At 40.3% G+C, this 17,255-nt stretch overlaps 2 protein-coding genes and 1 long non-coding RNA gene across 9 annotated transcripts in view; 1 reads left to right on the plus strand and 2 right to left on the minus strand.

Moving 5' to 3' along the window:
* Window positions 1–1,630: 1,630 nt before the first annotated feature.
* Window positions 1,631–8,049, minus strand: socs2 (suppressor of cytokine signaling 2). 2 transcript variants are annotated; one of them, XM_082509699.1, is made up of 3 exons: window positions 8,012–8,049; window positions 3,601–3,811; window positions 1,631–2,656 (listed from the first exon to the last, which is right to left on the minus strand). In XM_082509699.1, the coding sequence occupies exons 2-3, from the start codon at window positions 3,725–3,727 to the stop codon at window positions 2,175–2,177; spliced, it is 609 nt and encodes a 202-aa protein (XP_082365825.1). In that variant the 5' UTR covers window positions 3,728–3,811; window positions 8,012–8,049; the 3' UTR covers window positions 1,631–2,174. The 2 variants fall into 2 exon arrangements, with proteins under 2 accessions (XP_082365825.1, XP_082365826.1); XM_082509700.1 differs by lacking the exon at window positions 8,012–8,049 and adding an exon at window positions 6,626–7,126.
* On the plus strand, window positions 8,038–11,053 carry LOC309691769. Its single transcript, XR_014272106.1, has 3 exons — window positions 8,038–8,256; window positions 9,658–9,804; window positions 10,659–11,053. It is a non-coding gene; the product is annotated as an uncharacterized lncRNA (long non-coding RNA).
* Window positions 11,054–11,796: 743 nt separating this feature from the next.
* Window positions 11,797–17,255, minus strand: part of LOC309691770 (filamin-C-like) — a 60,036-nt gene continuing 54,577 nt past the window's right edge. For all 6 annotated transcript variants that reach the window (XM_082509704.1, XM_082509702.1, XM_082509706.1 and 3 more), the window contains 7 exons: window positions 17,063–17,200; window positions 15,482–15,597; window positions 14,728–14,860; window positions 14,165–14,341; window positions 13,866–14,084; window positions 13,272–13,478; window positions 11,797–13,182 (listed from right to left, as the gene is read on the minus strand). In XM_082509704.1, the coding sequence (XP_082365830.1) occupies window positions 12,995–13,182; window positions 13,272–13,478; window positions 13,866–14,084; window positions 14,165–14,341; window positions 14,728–14,860; window positions 15,482–15,597; window positions 17,063–17,200 (1,178 nt within the window). In that variant the 3' untranslated portion in view covers window positions 11,797–12,994. The remainder of the gene's footprint in view (window positions 13,183–13,271; window positions 13,479–13,865; window positions 14,085–14,164; window positions 14,342–14,727; window positions 14,861–15,481; window positions 15,598–17,062; window positions 17,201–17,255) is intronic.

Here is a 17,255-nt window from a genome sequence, read left to right on the forward strand (position 1 = left end):
TCTGCACGAAATTATTAAAAACACACAAAATAATGAAGTTATAAGATGGGACATATTTCAGTATTTGTATTAACACCTCTATTAGTTTTATTTACAATTTTTGAATTTATTTAAAAATATTTTAAATAAAAATATTTCTATTTTAGTTTTGTTTCTGTTCTTTTTTGCTTTTGTATTTCCCTCCATATTTTCAAAGCTTATTTACTTTAAGTAAAGTCATACAAATAAAAAAAGCAAAGAAAACATTAAAGAAATAAAAACAAATATTAAAAGTTTAAAGTTATTTATTTTGTTTAGTGAAGTCATTTCAGTCCTCGTCTTTTAAAAGCATACTTTCTGATTGGCCAGCTTCTGGACACCCACTGTTTACTTTAGATTTGAAATAAAGAGAAAAGCTAGTAACCCATGAACCCACAATTTGCTGTTTACGTTCTTCTGACACCAAACTCCATTCAAAAAAAGTCATTTTAAGTAGGCCTGCTGCTACAATTTGTTGTTATAATTGATCATGTTGACTAAGATGCATCCTATAGAAAAACCACATGAATGCACTTTTGTAATAGCAATACACTACAGGAAGCTAAGGGGGCAGCATCGCCTCTATCACCTGGCAAGACTGCACTCACTACTAACGAAGAAGAACATTGTCTGAACGGCAAAAGTGGATGACAGAAGTAAACTGAAAGGGAGATTAAATTTAAAAAAAAAAAAAAAAAGTGAAAGTATTTTACAAAAATTAAACAGTTAAACCAGACCGTGCTAAACGGAGCTTTCCTTCCACGACTGCAGTGCATGAGCATTTCAAACGCTGTCACCCTAGAGCTGTTACATCAGCTCTGATGAGTCTGTTATTGAGAGCTGAGTCAGTGCGTCACATTGATACCTTGTTCATGTTCGTACAGTAATGTTTATTTTAGCTTACCTGTTAGAAACCTCTCAGGATGCTTGCTAAGCATTTCAGTTTTGCTAGCCAATGACTGAAATCCAATAGCAAACCAGTACATTTCTGAAAAGAGGCTGATGCACCTCTCAAATTGCTGAAATCATGACAGAGAGCATCTTCAGCATGTTTATCAGCAGCTGGGAACATCTCAAAGACAAGTGTGAGCTTTCCTCCAGAGCATGTCTACTGCAGTTGTGAATTCATGAACTGAATCATCTGTAAACTTCGGAAACTTGTTATTTTGAACCTGAACAAAAAAATAAATTTTTTTTTTTTAATTCAAAGCTTTATTCGAGTTTATGGACACTTTTCTGTTTAAAGTAGCATTTTAATTTATGTTCCTTGATATTTTATTGACTTACTTTTATTCTGACCGTGCTATTGAGTAATGCTAGAGATACATTTGATTATTTTCAAATTCACATGTTTCCTGGGTAATTATTTGAATTTGCTGTGGAATGAGACAACAGGGTGACAGTCACAGGTGGGCAGACCAGAGAAGGTGAGGTCCTGGAGCCTAGAACAGGAAGTTTGCCCACAGGGACAAGAGTTACTGAAATAATCGTTGACTAATTGAAGAAAAATTGACAGATTAGTCAACTACCAATCTTTAGTTGCAGCTGTAATTTAAAGGGAATGTTTTCCAAACCTGTGCAAATCTGTGATTCATCAGCAGAGCAAACCTGAAAACTAAAAGAAATATTTTTATTGTTTTCATGAAGGTAAATACAATATTCTGGTTTTTATTTATAAAATTAACTTGGGGGCAGCCCGATAGCACCACTTTCCCCCTCTGCATCACTCAAAGTGTCAACAAGCAAAATTAATAACAAAGCTTTTTAAATAATGGTATTTGTAATATGACGTTTCATAGAACCATGGTAACATCAGTGACCACATCAGTAACCACTGTAAACATTAATACCTTAAGATACTTCAGATTTATCTGGTCCATTTTAAAAATCAGCATATGGATTCAGGGGAAAATGGATGTTCTGAAAAGTGATGATCTGGTAAAGGTGAGGGGACGACGAGGTGTCAAGTCACCACAGAGCAGAGAGGTAGCTGTGGTCAGGAGGGGTCATGTGACACGGCGTTTCCATCAGACCTTTCCCCTCTGACTCCAGCGTGATTGGCTGCAGACTCAGAGCACATCGACACTGCAGCTTATTGCGTGACCCTGTAGAGCAGCACACGATGGGATCAGTCAGTGGTAAGATGACATCAGTCCTTACACATTGTAGGCGTATTCCGTCAGGTAGTCCTTTAGTCTGTTGGGCAGCGGCAAATCCTGAACCTGCCGTGTCCTTTGGTTGATGGTGATGCGACAGAGGTGCTGCAGGGATGGCGTGGAGGTGTACACGGGTTTGGTGAGTAGCAGCTGCACTGTGCCATTAGGCGGCACCGGAGAGACCCGAGAATTTGACGACGACGCCGCCTTGTCGCTGCTCCTGGACAGCTGGACGTAGTACTCGACCAGGTGGACCACACTCTTGAACTGCTTCAGCTTGGGCTTCACCAGGACCACCGAGTCCAGCTTGAACTTGCCGTGTTTGAACTCGATCCGCAGGTTGGTGGGACCTGCTGACGTCATGGCGGAGATGGTGAAGAGGTAATCTCTCTGAGAGCTGTCCCGCAGCAGGAAGGTGCCTTCGGAGGTGTCCTGCAGGATCTCTTTGGCTTCATTAGCCGTCAGACTGCCCCAGTACCAACCTGACAGTAAGCAAAAGATGAACTTCAGAATAACCCTTTATCCCAGCTCATCCTCTCTCTGAAACCACCCGTTTTAACCCGTCTCATTAAAAGCTCAGTTTGTTCTGATTAGCCAACTTTTGGAAGCCTGCTCAGGGGCAGCACCCAGTGACCGAGCTGTCTGTATGTGTCAGTGTTTGGAGATCACCAACCCCTCCCACTGTCCTGCTGAGACCATATCTTAATCTGAAACCACGCCCCCAGTCTCCCTTGCTGTTCCAACAATAAATAATTACTCAAAGTCTTGGTTGGAAACAGGACTTCAGAAACCAACATGTGACGTCACTGTTGCTCACCGCACCTTTATACTAGCTATTAATGGGAACTTAACAGGTTAAAACCACAAAATGACCAAACTAACCAACCAATCAGGATGGCTGCAAAAGAGCAGCTCCCGTTTGTTTCACAGTAAAATGTTTTTGTGAATCTGCCTGGTGGAAAGTAATGGCGCCACCTAGACACACACTGATTCTTTCAGGTGTGTGAAACAACATACAGTGCACACCTTTCACTGTTCCCCTGTCTGTCACTGAATGCAGCAGCTGTGGTGCGAAACGGCCCAAACCAGCCAAGGAGACCTTTAGAGACGGCAGTGCTGCTCATGTTATGAGCTGAGAATGAAATCAATCAGCTGATTTGTGGCGGCTGGGTACCTGAAGACTCGCTGCAACGTCTCTGGAGCTGTTAACCATCATGCTTTAAAGAAAAATCTGCTGTGTTTGTGATTTTTCAGCCTCCTGAACAGGACTATTTGATGCACTAAGGTGAGCCTTTTTAGTTTTGGATGTGCCCCCCCCTAAATCTGCCAAAATAAAAAACAAGAGGATGGAAACTCCACCTGCTGGGCTTTGGTTTCCAGCTGTTCTCCTCTGGATGGAGACTGTGGAGGCGTAAATCTTTCCTACCCGTGTTTCTGAGCTCCTTCATGGCAGCGGCAATGCGGCTCTCGTCAGATTCCACAGCGGCGGTATTGTTGTCGGCTCGTCTGTCACTCTCGATGGTTTCCGTGGACTCTGAGGACTGGCAAGTCATTGGATAAATCCGACCTTCAGGCCCACAGCTGAGACATGGACAAAGTCTACAGGGCGCAACTGCTCACACCACAGTGTCAAAGTCCTGGAAGTTCAGGAGAAAAACCAGTGAAGAAGAAAAATCTGACATGAGGCTTGCACACCAGGCTCCACTCAAAAAAAGTTGATCCAAAAATACTTTAGAGCCTGAATGAAGTCTGAAAACATTTTTAACCAGAAACTCAACAAGAGAAAGTTTTATTTCTCAACATTTCAGCATTTTTTACGTTCAAGTGAGCCGGTAAATAAAGGAGCTTTATCTTTAAGACAATATTACTCATAAAGACAGATCAGACAGAGGCAGATTTATGTTTCACTAAATCAATCAGCTGACTGTAAAACACGAGATTGACTCATCACCTCTAAATAAATAAATAAATTCAGCACTAAAACAAACAGGTATACTGTCTCTCTCATACCAAACCCCAGTCAAAAAAAGTGCAGATTTAAGACCAAACTGATTGAAAGTTTAAAACTGTTGGGTGTCAGATTTGTAGATTTTTGGGGGGAGGAGGCTGAATGTTTTTGAACAAACCTGACATCTGAACTCTGCAGAGGCATTTTTTTTGTCCAAACTGAGAGAAATTAGTAAAAAAAAAAAAGAAAAAAAAAAGAAAAAGCCAAAATCACATTTTCCTGGATCTTTGTTATTATTTTAAAAAAAATTTAAGTTCATATGAGACAATAAGGAATTTCAACTTTAAACCTTAACCATAATCACAAACACACATCAGCTAAAAACAAAAAGCGAAGAAACTTTAAGGTCAAAAATGCCAAAAGACAGATGATGTGAAACAAAAAAAAAAAAAACAAAAAAAAGTACATAGTGTCTATCAAAGAGTATTGTTTATTTCTTCACTACAGGAAGATTTTCAATGGCTTTAACTGAGCAGTATTTTTTCCCTCTTACCAAATTCCAGTCAAAAAAGTCCACATTTATGACCACTGGTTAAAACTGCTTTGTGTGGCCTTTAAAACCAAAAACAACCAACCAATATTCACCATAACTATCATTAAAGTGTTTTAAAGACTGGGGAGAAATAAAGCAATAATAAAAAGTTAAAACATTTTAGACTGGCACTCTGCCGAAGTCCCTTTAATGCTTTTATATTTGAGTAAATAGTGGAAATCATTCAGATGAGAAATGTGTTGAAGGGCTCGGTGTGTTACTCCTGTCCTCTGTTAGGTTAACTCTGTTATCTCACATTCCTGAGTGCTTATGCAACTTATCTCTGCAAAGACAAACCTCCAAACATCTTTCAGAGACCAGCTTCTTTATTCTGTGCAGCAGATATAGTGGCAGTTTTAAATTAACTCAGGTGGAAGGTGAAATCTTATTAACTAAACTAATAGAGTAAAGAGACACCTTAAGTTCCTCGTCTGTCCATCATGAAACAAATGCTGTTTGACTGCTTTGTGTTTAAACAAAGAAAGTATGTGAATGTTTCAGCACATAACAGCAGACTGAAGTTAGATTAATTCATTTTTCCACCTTAAAAAGCAGTCAGGTGAGGTGGTTCTTGTTCAAAGTGGACTTTGGGGGACAGGCCACATGTTTACATTCCAGGCAGCCTTAAAGCAGCTGAATTTCTCACAGAATTTGGTGAGAGATCTCCATTTCCCCCCGTGGAATAACCTGCTTAGTATTCAGGCCAGCAGGGCAAACACAAGAAGAAACGGAATAAATACAGGCTGCTTGTTCCTGTGTGCACAAATCAGTACTGCACTCTGATGTCTTGTTGTCTACAACAGTGGCTTCTGTGAAGAATGAGAATTACAAGAATTTTAACTGAATTTGGAAAAACTGGGCTATTTGGAAAAAGCAAACTAAGCGTACAGTTTAAAACCTGCTGTGAGGTTTTATGTCTGACTGCAGAGGACAAAGGACGCAAAAATCACTGTTTTTATAAGCGACTTTGCACTCTGACCTCGGAAACAAATTAAGGCGATTTTACAATAGAATTTGTTAAAAAAAAAAATTCTGCACGTATAGCTGCTAATAATAATAAAAAAAATATTTGGTGTAACCGAGGAACAGGCTGTCAGGAAAGAACAAATATTCTGGGGTTTTTTTTTTTTTTTTTTTTTTTTTTTTTTTTTACGCCGAGGTCATGAAGAAATATTACAGTGGCTTCGAGTTTAAATTCTATTTGGCGAAACAGCAGTGAGTAGTGCAAAATTAATTTATTTTATTACAATTAAAATTGAACGCTGATGTAACTTTGTGGACGGAATAGAAAGGAGAGCTGTGTAAAGCAGGACATAAATCCGCTTGTTTTTATTCAAATCTACACAGCTTTGGGCACGGGGATAAATTTGGAAGAATTTTAGTATTTAGTATTTATTTACTGTCATTGTCAAGAACAATGAAATTGCGTTTGGGGCTTCCATACAACCCAAAAAAAAGAATAATAAATACCCCTTAAATAATAAATACCCCTTAAATAATAAATACCCCTTAATTTTTTTTTTTTTTTTTTGAGTAGAATTTGGTATAACATGAACAGTTCTTCAACGATGATTTAAAAAAAGCCCTTCCTAAAGCAAAACCTGGACGGGGAGTTATTGTGTGCCGAACTGAAGAATGGGCTGTAAAAATAGCGGGAAAATTAGATTATTACGTTTTAATCAGATGAGAACACCGAGAAGCTTATTCTAAATGTGAACGCAATTCGACAGGCAGTAGAAGGGCTCCCATTATTCTGGGTAAAATAATCGAACTTGGGAGCACAGGTCAGTGCAGAAGGCTCTGTGCAGTCTGGAGCGTATTATCGGCGTGTTACTTGTCTATTTGGGTGCGTGTTTACCCACCTGGTTTGAGTTTTGGTGACATGTTGGTGATAAAAACAAGCACACGCACCTGACTGCTTTACGTCCTGCTAGCTGCTGTCTAGCTAAAAGTCACGGCGGGCTCAGCAGCGCTGCCGCCGATGTGTCCTCGGGGGGGCCCCGACATGTCCCCAGTAACACTTCTAGTCCAAATCCCGAGAAACGCTCCGCTGCTGGAGGTTTTCCTTCTTTCTTGTCTTTCCCGATTTACAAATGGCGGGTTACAGTGCAGATAAACGGAGGTCCCTGCCGTCTCTCTGACACCCAGTCCCACCCGGGGAGCAACCGCGCACCGGCAGCTACCGGAGAGACCGAAAAGCACCGAGCGGGTAATAGAGCGTCCGAACGTCCGTCAGAGAGCTGGACACAACCGAGTCCAGCAGCTGCCTAAGAACCAATGTCACCATAAACACAAAGGCAGCATTTCCAGGAACTTTCCAGGAACACGGTCACGTGGTGCCACGATTTAAGGTGGACTGACGTATGCGGCTGTTGGTCCTCCTGTCTCTGTAAGGACCCACCTGGAGTCACTCACAGGCTCTCTCTCATTAAACTCAAACCAGGTGTTAATGCCCACACAGAAAACAAAGTGAAGATCACCCATGTTGCAGTGATGCATCTCTTAGTCTCAACTAGCGCCTCCTATATGTCACTGTATATAACACTGTTTAATAAATGATAGTTACCAATAGTGATGTGCGGATCGATCCTGAAATATCGATTCCTCCGATACCAATCATTTATGTTCTAGAATCGATTCTCACATTAAAATATCGATATTTTAGTAATTTAGAGTAAATTTGTAGTTCATCATAACAGGAACACAGTGGGAAGAAACTATAACATTCGGATTGTCTACATTCAGAAGAACTACTTCCTCTTCCGCCTTTCATAGTCATGTGCGAAATACAGCTGTATAAATGTCTGGCAGCCCCTTGGTGTGCGCACTCACAACAATGGCTGAGCCTAATTGTGCAGAAGTATTTTACCTCCACAAACAGCTGAGACGTGGTTTGCCATACATGTGGCAAAAAAAGTGCTCCAAGAGTGAGGTGTTGTGGCCATACTAGGGAGACATTCAAAGGGCTGCTGGGGGGGGGGGGGGGGGGAGAATACATTTTACATGGTTTATTTATCGGATAAAATACTTTAAATCTCACAGTTATTATTGGCCAGCCGGGAAACAGCGGGGTGTCTGTTTTGGAGGAAGGAAGTTTCAGGGTTTAAGTAGTCATCATCATGGACTCATCCGATTAGAATGAGAATAAGCAGTCATCAATCATTTGCAGGTTTTGTCTTTTTAATTAGATAACGGGTAAAGGAAAGACACATGGACTGCTATCACTAAAAGGGACAAAGTATGATTTAAGTAACTCAAAATGATACATGAACTCAGGAGACTCAAAGAGAAACTCACCTCAGCTGCCGCCCGTGTGGGAGTGAAGAAAGCGTGAGGGGGTAGGTGAGTGCAGTTCTTATATAACGAGTGACAGGTGAGTGCAATTAAGGCCAAGCACCACCCCCAATCAAAGGTGAGGACAAGAAGTGCATCTGCCAGTAGGTGGCGGTAATGCACCTTTCAATTGTTTGCCAACCGCCAATATAACTGTAAGAAAGAAGAAGAAGAAGAAAGTGCATCTGATGAAGTGAATGTGCTGAAAGGTGAGCCTTTACAACAGTGTCCAAATTCAGAGGCTGCTTCCACCTGAGGACCCGGTCTAAAGAAAGCCGGGTAGTACGTCACGAGCTGGAGTGAAACTGCCGTCTGCTCCTTGCTATCTAATACATAACCGGGCGCTGACGTAAATGCTTCTGTTTAATTATTTTCTGTTTGACGTTTATTCAGCTGTGTGAAAACCCCGGAGGAACCCTCCTGAGGGATTAATAAAGTTACATTTAATTTAATCTAATCTAATAACTTTAATCTCAGCCAAACCGATTTAGTCACGAACAAATAAAACACTGAAAAAGCCGAACAATAACATTTTTAAGTTATCAAAGTGACTATATCATGTTTAACCCGAGTAGCAAAAGACCGCGGGGGTTTGAAAACGATGTTTGGATCGGCTCAGATATTTGAAGTTTACACAGCTACATTCTCACATGAAAATATGTTAAAAGTTTTTTTGCAACCCAGAAAGCGAAATAAGAGTAATATTAAATCTAAGCAGCTGCCGCCATTGTTGGAAACTGGAATAGGCTGGGCCGCGCTATGAATTCTGCGATATGGTTTTTCAATTTTGTTGTCCGGCTGGAAAATCGGGAAAAATTCGGGAGAATGGTGGCTCCGGGAGATTTTCGGGAGGGGCACTGAAATTCGGGATTCTCCCGGAAAAATTGGGAGGGTTGGCATGTATGGTTGTGGCAACATCACTAACCTTGTCAAACACCTCAGAGTAAATCATATCACAGAATATGACGAGTGTATGTTGAGGTTGTTGTGATATTTTGATACCATGGTAGCATTTACAGGATATTGTTTTATAGTGATATTATACAGGAAAACTGTTACTCAATAAGGCCCATTTACTAGTTGTTTTTCTCTTTCTCTGTGACCCAAGAATTAATGTGTAAGAATCACAGGCTGGTACCAAGGTCGAAAATACCACAGAGATCACTTCCTTACTCCCATCCTCCCTTCTTTATCTCCTAGAAAAGAGCTTGTTAAAGGCCAGATGGTTTGTTTCAGAATTCACTAATGAAAGAACTCTATATTCTATGTCTAGGAGTGTATTTTGCTGGGATAATCATAAATTGTAGCTGAACTGATAAACTATACAAAGGATACTTCTCTGCTCACAAGGCAGGAAGACGTTTCCTTATTTGGTCTGTACCGGTTTGAACTGAGAATCTGCTGACACACGAACCTTTTTCCTCTATATAAACTGTTGTCTGATGAATAAACCTTTGAGTTGATTTTGGGAAAGCAACCTGAAGCAGTCTGTGTTTCCTTGTTCTCCCAAGCTACTCCCGGCGCTGTAACTAACCCGCTGAACGGCATACCTGAGTGTTACTTTGAATAATTTTGAATCTTATAGGGTAAAGACAAAACTCTGCTTATAGGTGCCCACGCCTCGGAGGAAACCTGATCCACGGAGAAACCGGGGACCGAGATTTCCTTCAGAGGTGAACTGAAGAGGAGAGGGACAGGTGCTGCTAGGGCGAGACAGATGTCTCTCACGGAGTCCTTTAGTGCTGCAGGCAGGCAAGGTGTTCAAATAGCACAACTTCAGTTTTGTTATTTCTATATGATGAACTCTGCATTATTAAGTGATAAGAACAAGTAATCTGATGTCCTGTAATTATTATGACACTATAATTTGAGATAAAATAAATAAAAATAAGTTTTTGTACAAAGTATCGGTATCGGATCAGTATTGTCGATACCACCCTGAATATTGCTTGGTATCGGATTGGAAAGAAAATCAGTGGTATAACACATCACTAGTTACCAAACCCGACATCCTCATTTTGAAGCTTAGCTCCCTTTACCTACTACTATAGTCTTTTTTTTATTTCCAGAAGCGAAACAAGTGCTATGTCATAATGCTAACTAACTTGGTAATCAGTCTGTATCCACAGATTATATGAGCCACATGTGAAATAAGCCTCAGTCCAATTTGAACAGTGAGATATAAAAATGCTGTAAGCATGTTTATTTCTGCTGTAATTTTGAGCATTTTAGCATGAGACTGATTCACTGCTGGCGCCCCTGCTGGACATCAAAGGAACTGCAGGCTTTAGTTCTTCAGCGTCTCGCATACGAAGTACCTTCGCTGCACAGTTTCCCGCTAAGTTGACGGTAGCCCCTGGCAGGTTCATTTGAACTTTGACCTCGGTGAGGTATGACGTCTATATCTCAGATTGACAGGTGCAAAACTTGTCGTAGTACAAGCAGAGCGCTGCAGCAAGTTCAACACAAACGTTGGGCTGTTCGCTCAACCAGCACTCGCCACTTCCTGTGTGATCAGCCTTCAGAAGTTGAGTAGCTGGGCAGCCCGATTAAGATAATGGAAGAACTATTGTCTGTTCTTGTTGTTTTTTTTTTTTTCTTGTTAAAGCAGAAACAAGAAGACAGACATCCATTAAGCAGATTAAGAGAAGTTCAGCCTTTCCAGGAGGAATTTCAAAGTGGGAAACTTCACAGAGAGTGATATGAACACCTTCTCTTCTCTGTTGGCCAGGCGGATCTTTTTAAATAGGACTCTTTCCCCCCAAGATTTGGCCACTGGATAAGAGAAGTCATGGGTCACGTTCATCTTGAAGATATCAGCTACACCATAACAGGATCTATTGGAAAATCCCGTGCTACCTGATAACATTCATATCCTTTGCTGAAAGCATGGCGGCTGGTATTATTAAAACATACTGTGATGCTATTATTGACCTATGTGACATAATTATAATTTATTTTTAAATATTACTGAGAAAACATGTTGATAATTCCTAACTATCTTTGCATGCTTAATAATCTGGTATTGTATTTATTTTGGTTCATATAGTCTGTATTTTGTTTTTTTCTCAAAACAAAATACAATAAAGACTTTGTTTGAAAACAAAGACTGTTTCTCGGGTTCTATTTGCCGTTTTTACTGGTTTCTGCTTCCACCTGCTGGTCCTTTGCAGCACCACAGTCACACAGATGCCCTCAGATCACATTCAGCAGCTTCTGTGCTTAAACCCTGAACATGATATTCACACTGCTCATCTTCCAGCCATTTAAATAACAATGTCTAATATGACTAGAAATCGTCTCCAAGCAACTTCAAATACATTGCCCCAGTTTATTTAATCAGAGTATTGGACCCGTCCTTACCATTTTTGTCTTTGGTGTTTCATAAAATTGGAACAAATTAGATTTTTTTTTTTTTATGAATTTCTTTTCATCTGCTTCCATTTGAAGGAGCTGTAACCCGAGTCTCAGATAATGGGCCTGTATCTGTCTTTCTGTCCGAAACAAGCTGTTTCACTCCTCCCCCAGGAGGACAACTTTTGTTCTGGTTGGCTACCCCTCACAATCAGAAGGTTTGAACAGCAGGTGGGCGGACTTCTGTCTGACACGATCATAATAGAATACACCCTCTGCATGACATTATATACCAAGAGTTTATGAAAATGAGATCAGACAGCAGTCTATTGTACAACACAGGAAAGAGGAAAAGCACAGTAGATTGTTCTCCATCATGAAAATGAGATGAGAGATTTCACAGATAAACTTTTATTATGCCTGCACAGTGTCGCAATACAGAAGGTTAACATATCAAACACTTAAACTTTGCTTCACTCATACATATAAAATCACTATAAAATGTCACTCTAATATCTGCTACTGTTTTTCCAACATTCACAAAGGAAACGCCACTTCACTTCCTTCCTGTGGTTTAAAAAAAAAAAAAATCCATCATCACCTGCTTCTCTCAACAGTAAGACCATTTTCTGTCAAAGAAAATCAAAGGAGAGAAAAATGCTGCAGGATAAATAAAAACAGAAGAGTTTGTTAACGTCACAGCCCAGCTCATCTTGATCATTCCACATCCCACAACTGGGCCTACGCCACATGAGCGATCTGGCACAAACCCTGACATACAGAGACCTGCTGAGTGCATCTGATTCAACATGGAGGGAAGATAGTCTCTCGCTCACCTGAAACTGAATGCTGAGGAAGGGGAGACTTTGCCTGCTGAGGCTAACTAAACACCATTTTTCACTCAGAATATCTTCGAAAGACATTAAACTCATCCATGAGAAAACATGAATGCTTTTAGGGATCTGTAGTTATCAAGCTAACTTTGGGTTTAACTCTGTCTTTTCAGGGTTATAAAGGTGGTATGTCACCATGGTAACTGATGCTACAGACCAAAGTTGCTCCAGGTTTTGTTGCAGGTAAGCGTTCACCATCTACTGACCAATCAGATTTTTGGACGATAGTCACCATGGCTGGAGTGCAGACAGTCCAAGGGTCTGAAGTGTTCGTGGTTATCGGATGAGCATCAGTAAGAAATAAGGATTCTTAGAGAAAGTTTATAGTTTCCTGTTTTTACAGATGGAGATAAGAAATAAAGGACTCGGAAGCACTTTTCCCCCCTCACTGACGTTAAAACTGTTTCTTCTGTTTAAGCTAACTTCTGAATTGTTTGGTTTGTGGGAGCAAAAGAGCAACTTGCAGCTTGAATTTTTCACTAAATATGAGGTGTGATGAAAAAGTTCAGAGAAGTGGACACACAAAAAAAGATGGAAATGTATGCAGTCTCCCCTTCATGGTGACCTCAGACACCTCTGGACCTCTGAGTGCTGCATATCTTCAGAAATACTAACAGAAAATCTGTCATCAAGAAAATAAACTAGTCCAGATAATGCAGATCACATTTTAATCCAGTCTTGGACAGTGAAGAGTTCAGTTTTAAGGGACTGTGACATGAAACGGACTGCCGGGGACGTTCTCGTCTCCCCACTTCACAATGAGGATGTAGCTGCCCTGCTCTTTAACAGTATACGTGACATTGTACATCCTGTTGCCCATGTGTTTGACGTACACTTCCTCGCAGGGTGTCTTCGGCCCGTGGACACCGACCATCAACATGTTTGTGCCTGCAAGGAAAAAAACGGAAATATCGTGAGTGGTGAAGAAAAATCTCAGATTTGACTTTCACGAAAGACAGGAGGGACGAAATGGTCACCTGCTTTACTGCAGTCGACTGTGAAGGTGTTCTTCTGACCAATGAAGGCCTTTGAAAGGCCGGCACCTCTGGAGATGACTTTACTGGCATCTGAGGAAAATTTAGGCAGAGAGGCAAAAGGGCTGCCCATCGCTACTGACTTGCTGACGGTCTCCACAAGAACAGACGACGTCTCATGCAAACTGTGGCCACCTGACAGACGAGGTCCTGGAAGAAGAAGAGTTAGAGTCAGCTTTCTCCAACAGTATGTGGACATCCCTTCAGGTTTACTGAAAAGGAGGAAAAGGAGTCATATGGTCAGTATCACCAGCTATGTAGAGCTTGGTGTCCTACAAGTGCATAAAAACAATTGGTTCCAAACAAGCTTTATTTAGAACTGAATGTGCTCTTTATCTCTGGAGGAATCAGTGGAAAGTGATGAATCATGCTTTATTTCCAGGAATCACTACGCCTGAAGGCAGCATGCAGACTGTACACAACAAGACCGAATCACTTTCATCCTCATTTCCAAGGAAACCCCAGGAAACTATACCCGTGAGTATCAGGAAAACTCACGGACTGACCTCAGTAAAAGGTCAATGGTCATTGACCCACCTGATACTTTGGCCTTGAAGGGGCTGCCTACAATGTGCTGGGGTCCTCCATACTTGATGGAGATCAGGTAGCTTCCAGGAGCCATAGGTGTGTAGGAAACCTTATACCCCTCAGGAGACTCCTGACAATCCATCTTAACCTTTGATGGGCCATCAATTGTCACGGACAGTGCTCCTGAGCCGGCGTTACAAGTATTGACAATAAACTCTGATGCCATGCCTAAATAAAGTGAGAACGCTCATTAAAACTCTCTTTCATCAAATGGCTTCAAAGTTAAAGACTTTGTTTTTTGTATATACCTGTGGTTCCTCCCTCCAGACCTGACCCAAACGCAGACACCATTCCTGGATCTCCGACCTGACCCGGTTCTCCTACTCTGATCTTGAAGGGACTGCCGGGGACATGGCTGCCATTAAAACGAACGTCTATAGAATGAACTCCATTCTCCTTTGGGATGAACCTGATAGCATGCTGATCTGTAGAAACAGGAAATCATTGATTTACAAACAGTTCTATAACCACCGTAAATACAGACTTTGAGAAAGAGGTTTCTTATACGAATGACTCTATAATCCTGTATTTAATATGAAGATTAAATACAAGAAAGATTTAAACTTCCAAACACTCTGAAAAATTACAAATTAAAATTAATAGTTAAGCAGTAAATAACAGTCTTGTATTTATAGCAAATAAGTGATCTGAACCTGAAAAACTAAAAGGTCGTGGGCCCAGACTTGAACCTTGTGGAACTCCAAATGTAATTTTGACTGGGTTAGGAAATCGTGGTGGATCCATGTTTGGTTTTTAATTGTACTCAAAAGTCCTAAAGATCACTTCACTAACAGCTATAATGGGGTCTTACCGCTGTCCAGCTCAGTGATGTAACACTCTTCGGTGGCTCCTGATGGCGTGTGGATCTTGGCATCAATTAGCCCTCTTGCTCCATTGAGCTGCACTGCAAAGGAGGCCTCCTGACCCACCTTCAGACCCATCTCCTGGTAAAGAAAAGGGATTCAGTGCTTTGGACCATGGAGATTAAAAGTGTTCAACAAGCAGTTCTCGGTTATTTTAAACAAATGGAATATGCTTCCTCAGTACTGCAGATACTCATTTAAGTGTTTTTACAAGATTTCTTTGGTGGTCTGATTAATAAAGTTTGTAGTGCCTGTTTTTATATTTATGCCTATGTTTTAAAGATTTGGCTTTAACTATAAATTGTTTAATCAAAACTATTTAGTTTTTTTATTTTTAAAATAGAAATTTGTCAGTTTAGTTTTATTTCTGTCTTTTTTTGTGAGCTCCTCCATAGCCTTTTTTCTGTTAATGTTACCAGCATAATTTTTTTTTTAATTTCACAATTTAACATATTGTGACTTTGTTTTTTTTCCCTACTTGTACACACATTTGTTATATCTCAAGAATAAATGTGTTGCATACAAAGAAAGAGGGCAGCGATTAAATATTCAGAGATAAATATACACACCTATGAACACAAATACAATCCTCAACACAGCACAGTTATTGAGACTCTAAAAATAAATCTGTCCACAGTAAATATAATTCTCAAAGGGTTTCATTTCTGTAAGTTCAGCTGGTAGATTTAGATCTTTCCTCACCTGCAGGCTGGTGATGGTGAGGCGGCGAGCGTCATCTGACAGCGAGGCGATGGGGACGGTAAAGGGGGAGTCTGGGATATGTTCATCATTGAATTTGATGGAGACCTCATAATCACCTGAACAAAAGAAATATATTATTGTTGGAAGGATATGCACTTTCTCCTTTAATACTTTAACAATCACAACAATTTGCAGATCCAATGATAAAAAAAAACAAAAACAATATAACATTATAACAAGGAACTTCAAAAACATTTAGGCTACGTTCACACTGCAGGTCTTGATGCTCAATTCCGATTTTTTGATCAAATCCGATTTTTTTTGTCTGCTCGTTCACACTACAAATAAAATGCGACAGCAAACGCGTTCTAGTGTGAACGCTCAAAGCGGCCCACATGCGCAAAAGAAGACGTCACACACAACGCGCTCTGTTTAGACCCAGAGCAAACAGTATTGTTTGACTGATAGCCCTTAATATAAAGACTTCGGACTTCACGTTTCCCAATTTTTGCTTTAAGTTATTTTGTTATTTACATAATAATGTAAATAACCTAATAATTATCATTATTGCTGTTTTAGAGGAGCGGTGCTTCAAAGGATAGTTGCAGATTTCTGTCAGAATCTGCAGATTATACAGTACAAATAAAATGTTCACGTTTCTCCAACGTCGTCTTCCCAGCAGTTTCACTGGATGGCCAGGAAGCGTTCGCGATGTCTTATCGGGCGCTTCTCCGGCGCTGATAATTGGCGTCTGTCTTGTGTCAGTGACGTAAAAGACGGATTTAATGCGACTTGACCGTTCAAACAGCAGTCGCTTTCTGAAACATCGGATATGTATCGGATTCAGTACCACATACGAAAGTGACCCAGATCGGATTTGTGCCGTTCACACTGTCATACCATGATTGGGTATGGGTCGCATAGGGTCAAAAAAAAAAATCGGATTTGATGCGCTTTCGCCTGCAGTGTGAACGTAGCCTTATACTGTTTTTAAGTTCTAATTTCATTTCTGTTAATCTGCAAGTTTGTTTTTCAAAAGTTGCCCATTTACCATGAGTTCTAACTTTAATCTGTTTTTTTCTTAATTTATTTTTATATATCGTTCCAGAGGCAGAGCACGCTTACACTTTTACAATTACAATAATTATACTGTGACATGGATGGATTTGAACTAAACTGGTCCTGGGCGAATATTTGAAATGATAAAATTCAAGTAGTGATTCCAGGCTTGTGCCTTTGTTGCTATGTAGGTAGAAACCTTGTGGAATATAAGTTTGTATGCAGATCAAACCCTTTACCATCAGATACAGAATCCTAATGATGTTTATTGTCAAATTTTCACACAAATAAGGAATTTGTCTTGCTGTTATGGTGAAAAGAGTGATACAATTAATCAGAGGAATAAAAACAAAACAAAAAACAAATAAACACCACAATAATCTGTCAGAGAGTATTATAACTATCAGAGAGTATTATAAGTATTAAAATTAAAATGATAACATCTCACAGAAAAAGGTTAGGCTTCTTTCATTGGCTGAAATAAATCTGAGCGGCTTAAGCCAAATATCTCTTGAGACTTACCAGGTTCCTGCACTACGTAAATAACTCCACAGGATCCATCTTTCCTGTCTTCAAATGTTATCTCAGCCTTGCTGGGTCCTTCTACAGCAATAGAGAGACCTCCAGCACCAGCCTCTCTGGTCCAGATACTGAACTCCGCTGCAAAACAACACAAACTGTGAGAGCTGCAGTTCCTATGGTGGCCACTAGAGGA

Source organism: Aulonocara stuartgranti (assembly GCF_965226115.1).
Source record: "Aulonocara stuartgranti genome assembly, chromosome: 17".
Classification (NCBI taxonomy): domain Eukaryota; kingdom Metazoa; phylum Chordata; class Actinopteri; order Cichliformes; family Cichlidae; genus Aulonocara; species Aulonocara stuartgranti.

What these genes read in the sequence shown, in the direction of transcription:
- socs2 (XM_082509699.1), bottom strand. Translation starts at nt 3,727, where the DNA reads ATGACTTGCCAGTCCTCAGAGTCCACGGAAACCATCGAGAGTGACAGA. An exon ending in GAAGGAGCTCAGAAACACGG is followed by an intron (nt 2,657 to 3,600) that starts GTAGGAAAGATT and finishes GCTTACTGTCAG; the next exon opens with GTTGGTACTGGGGCAGTCTG.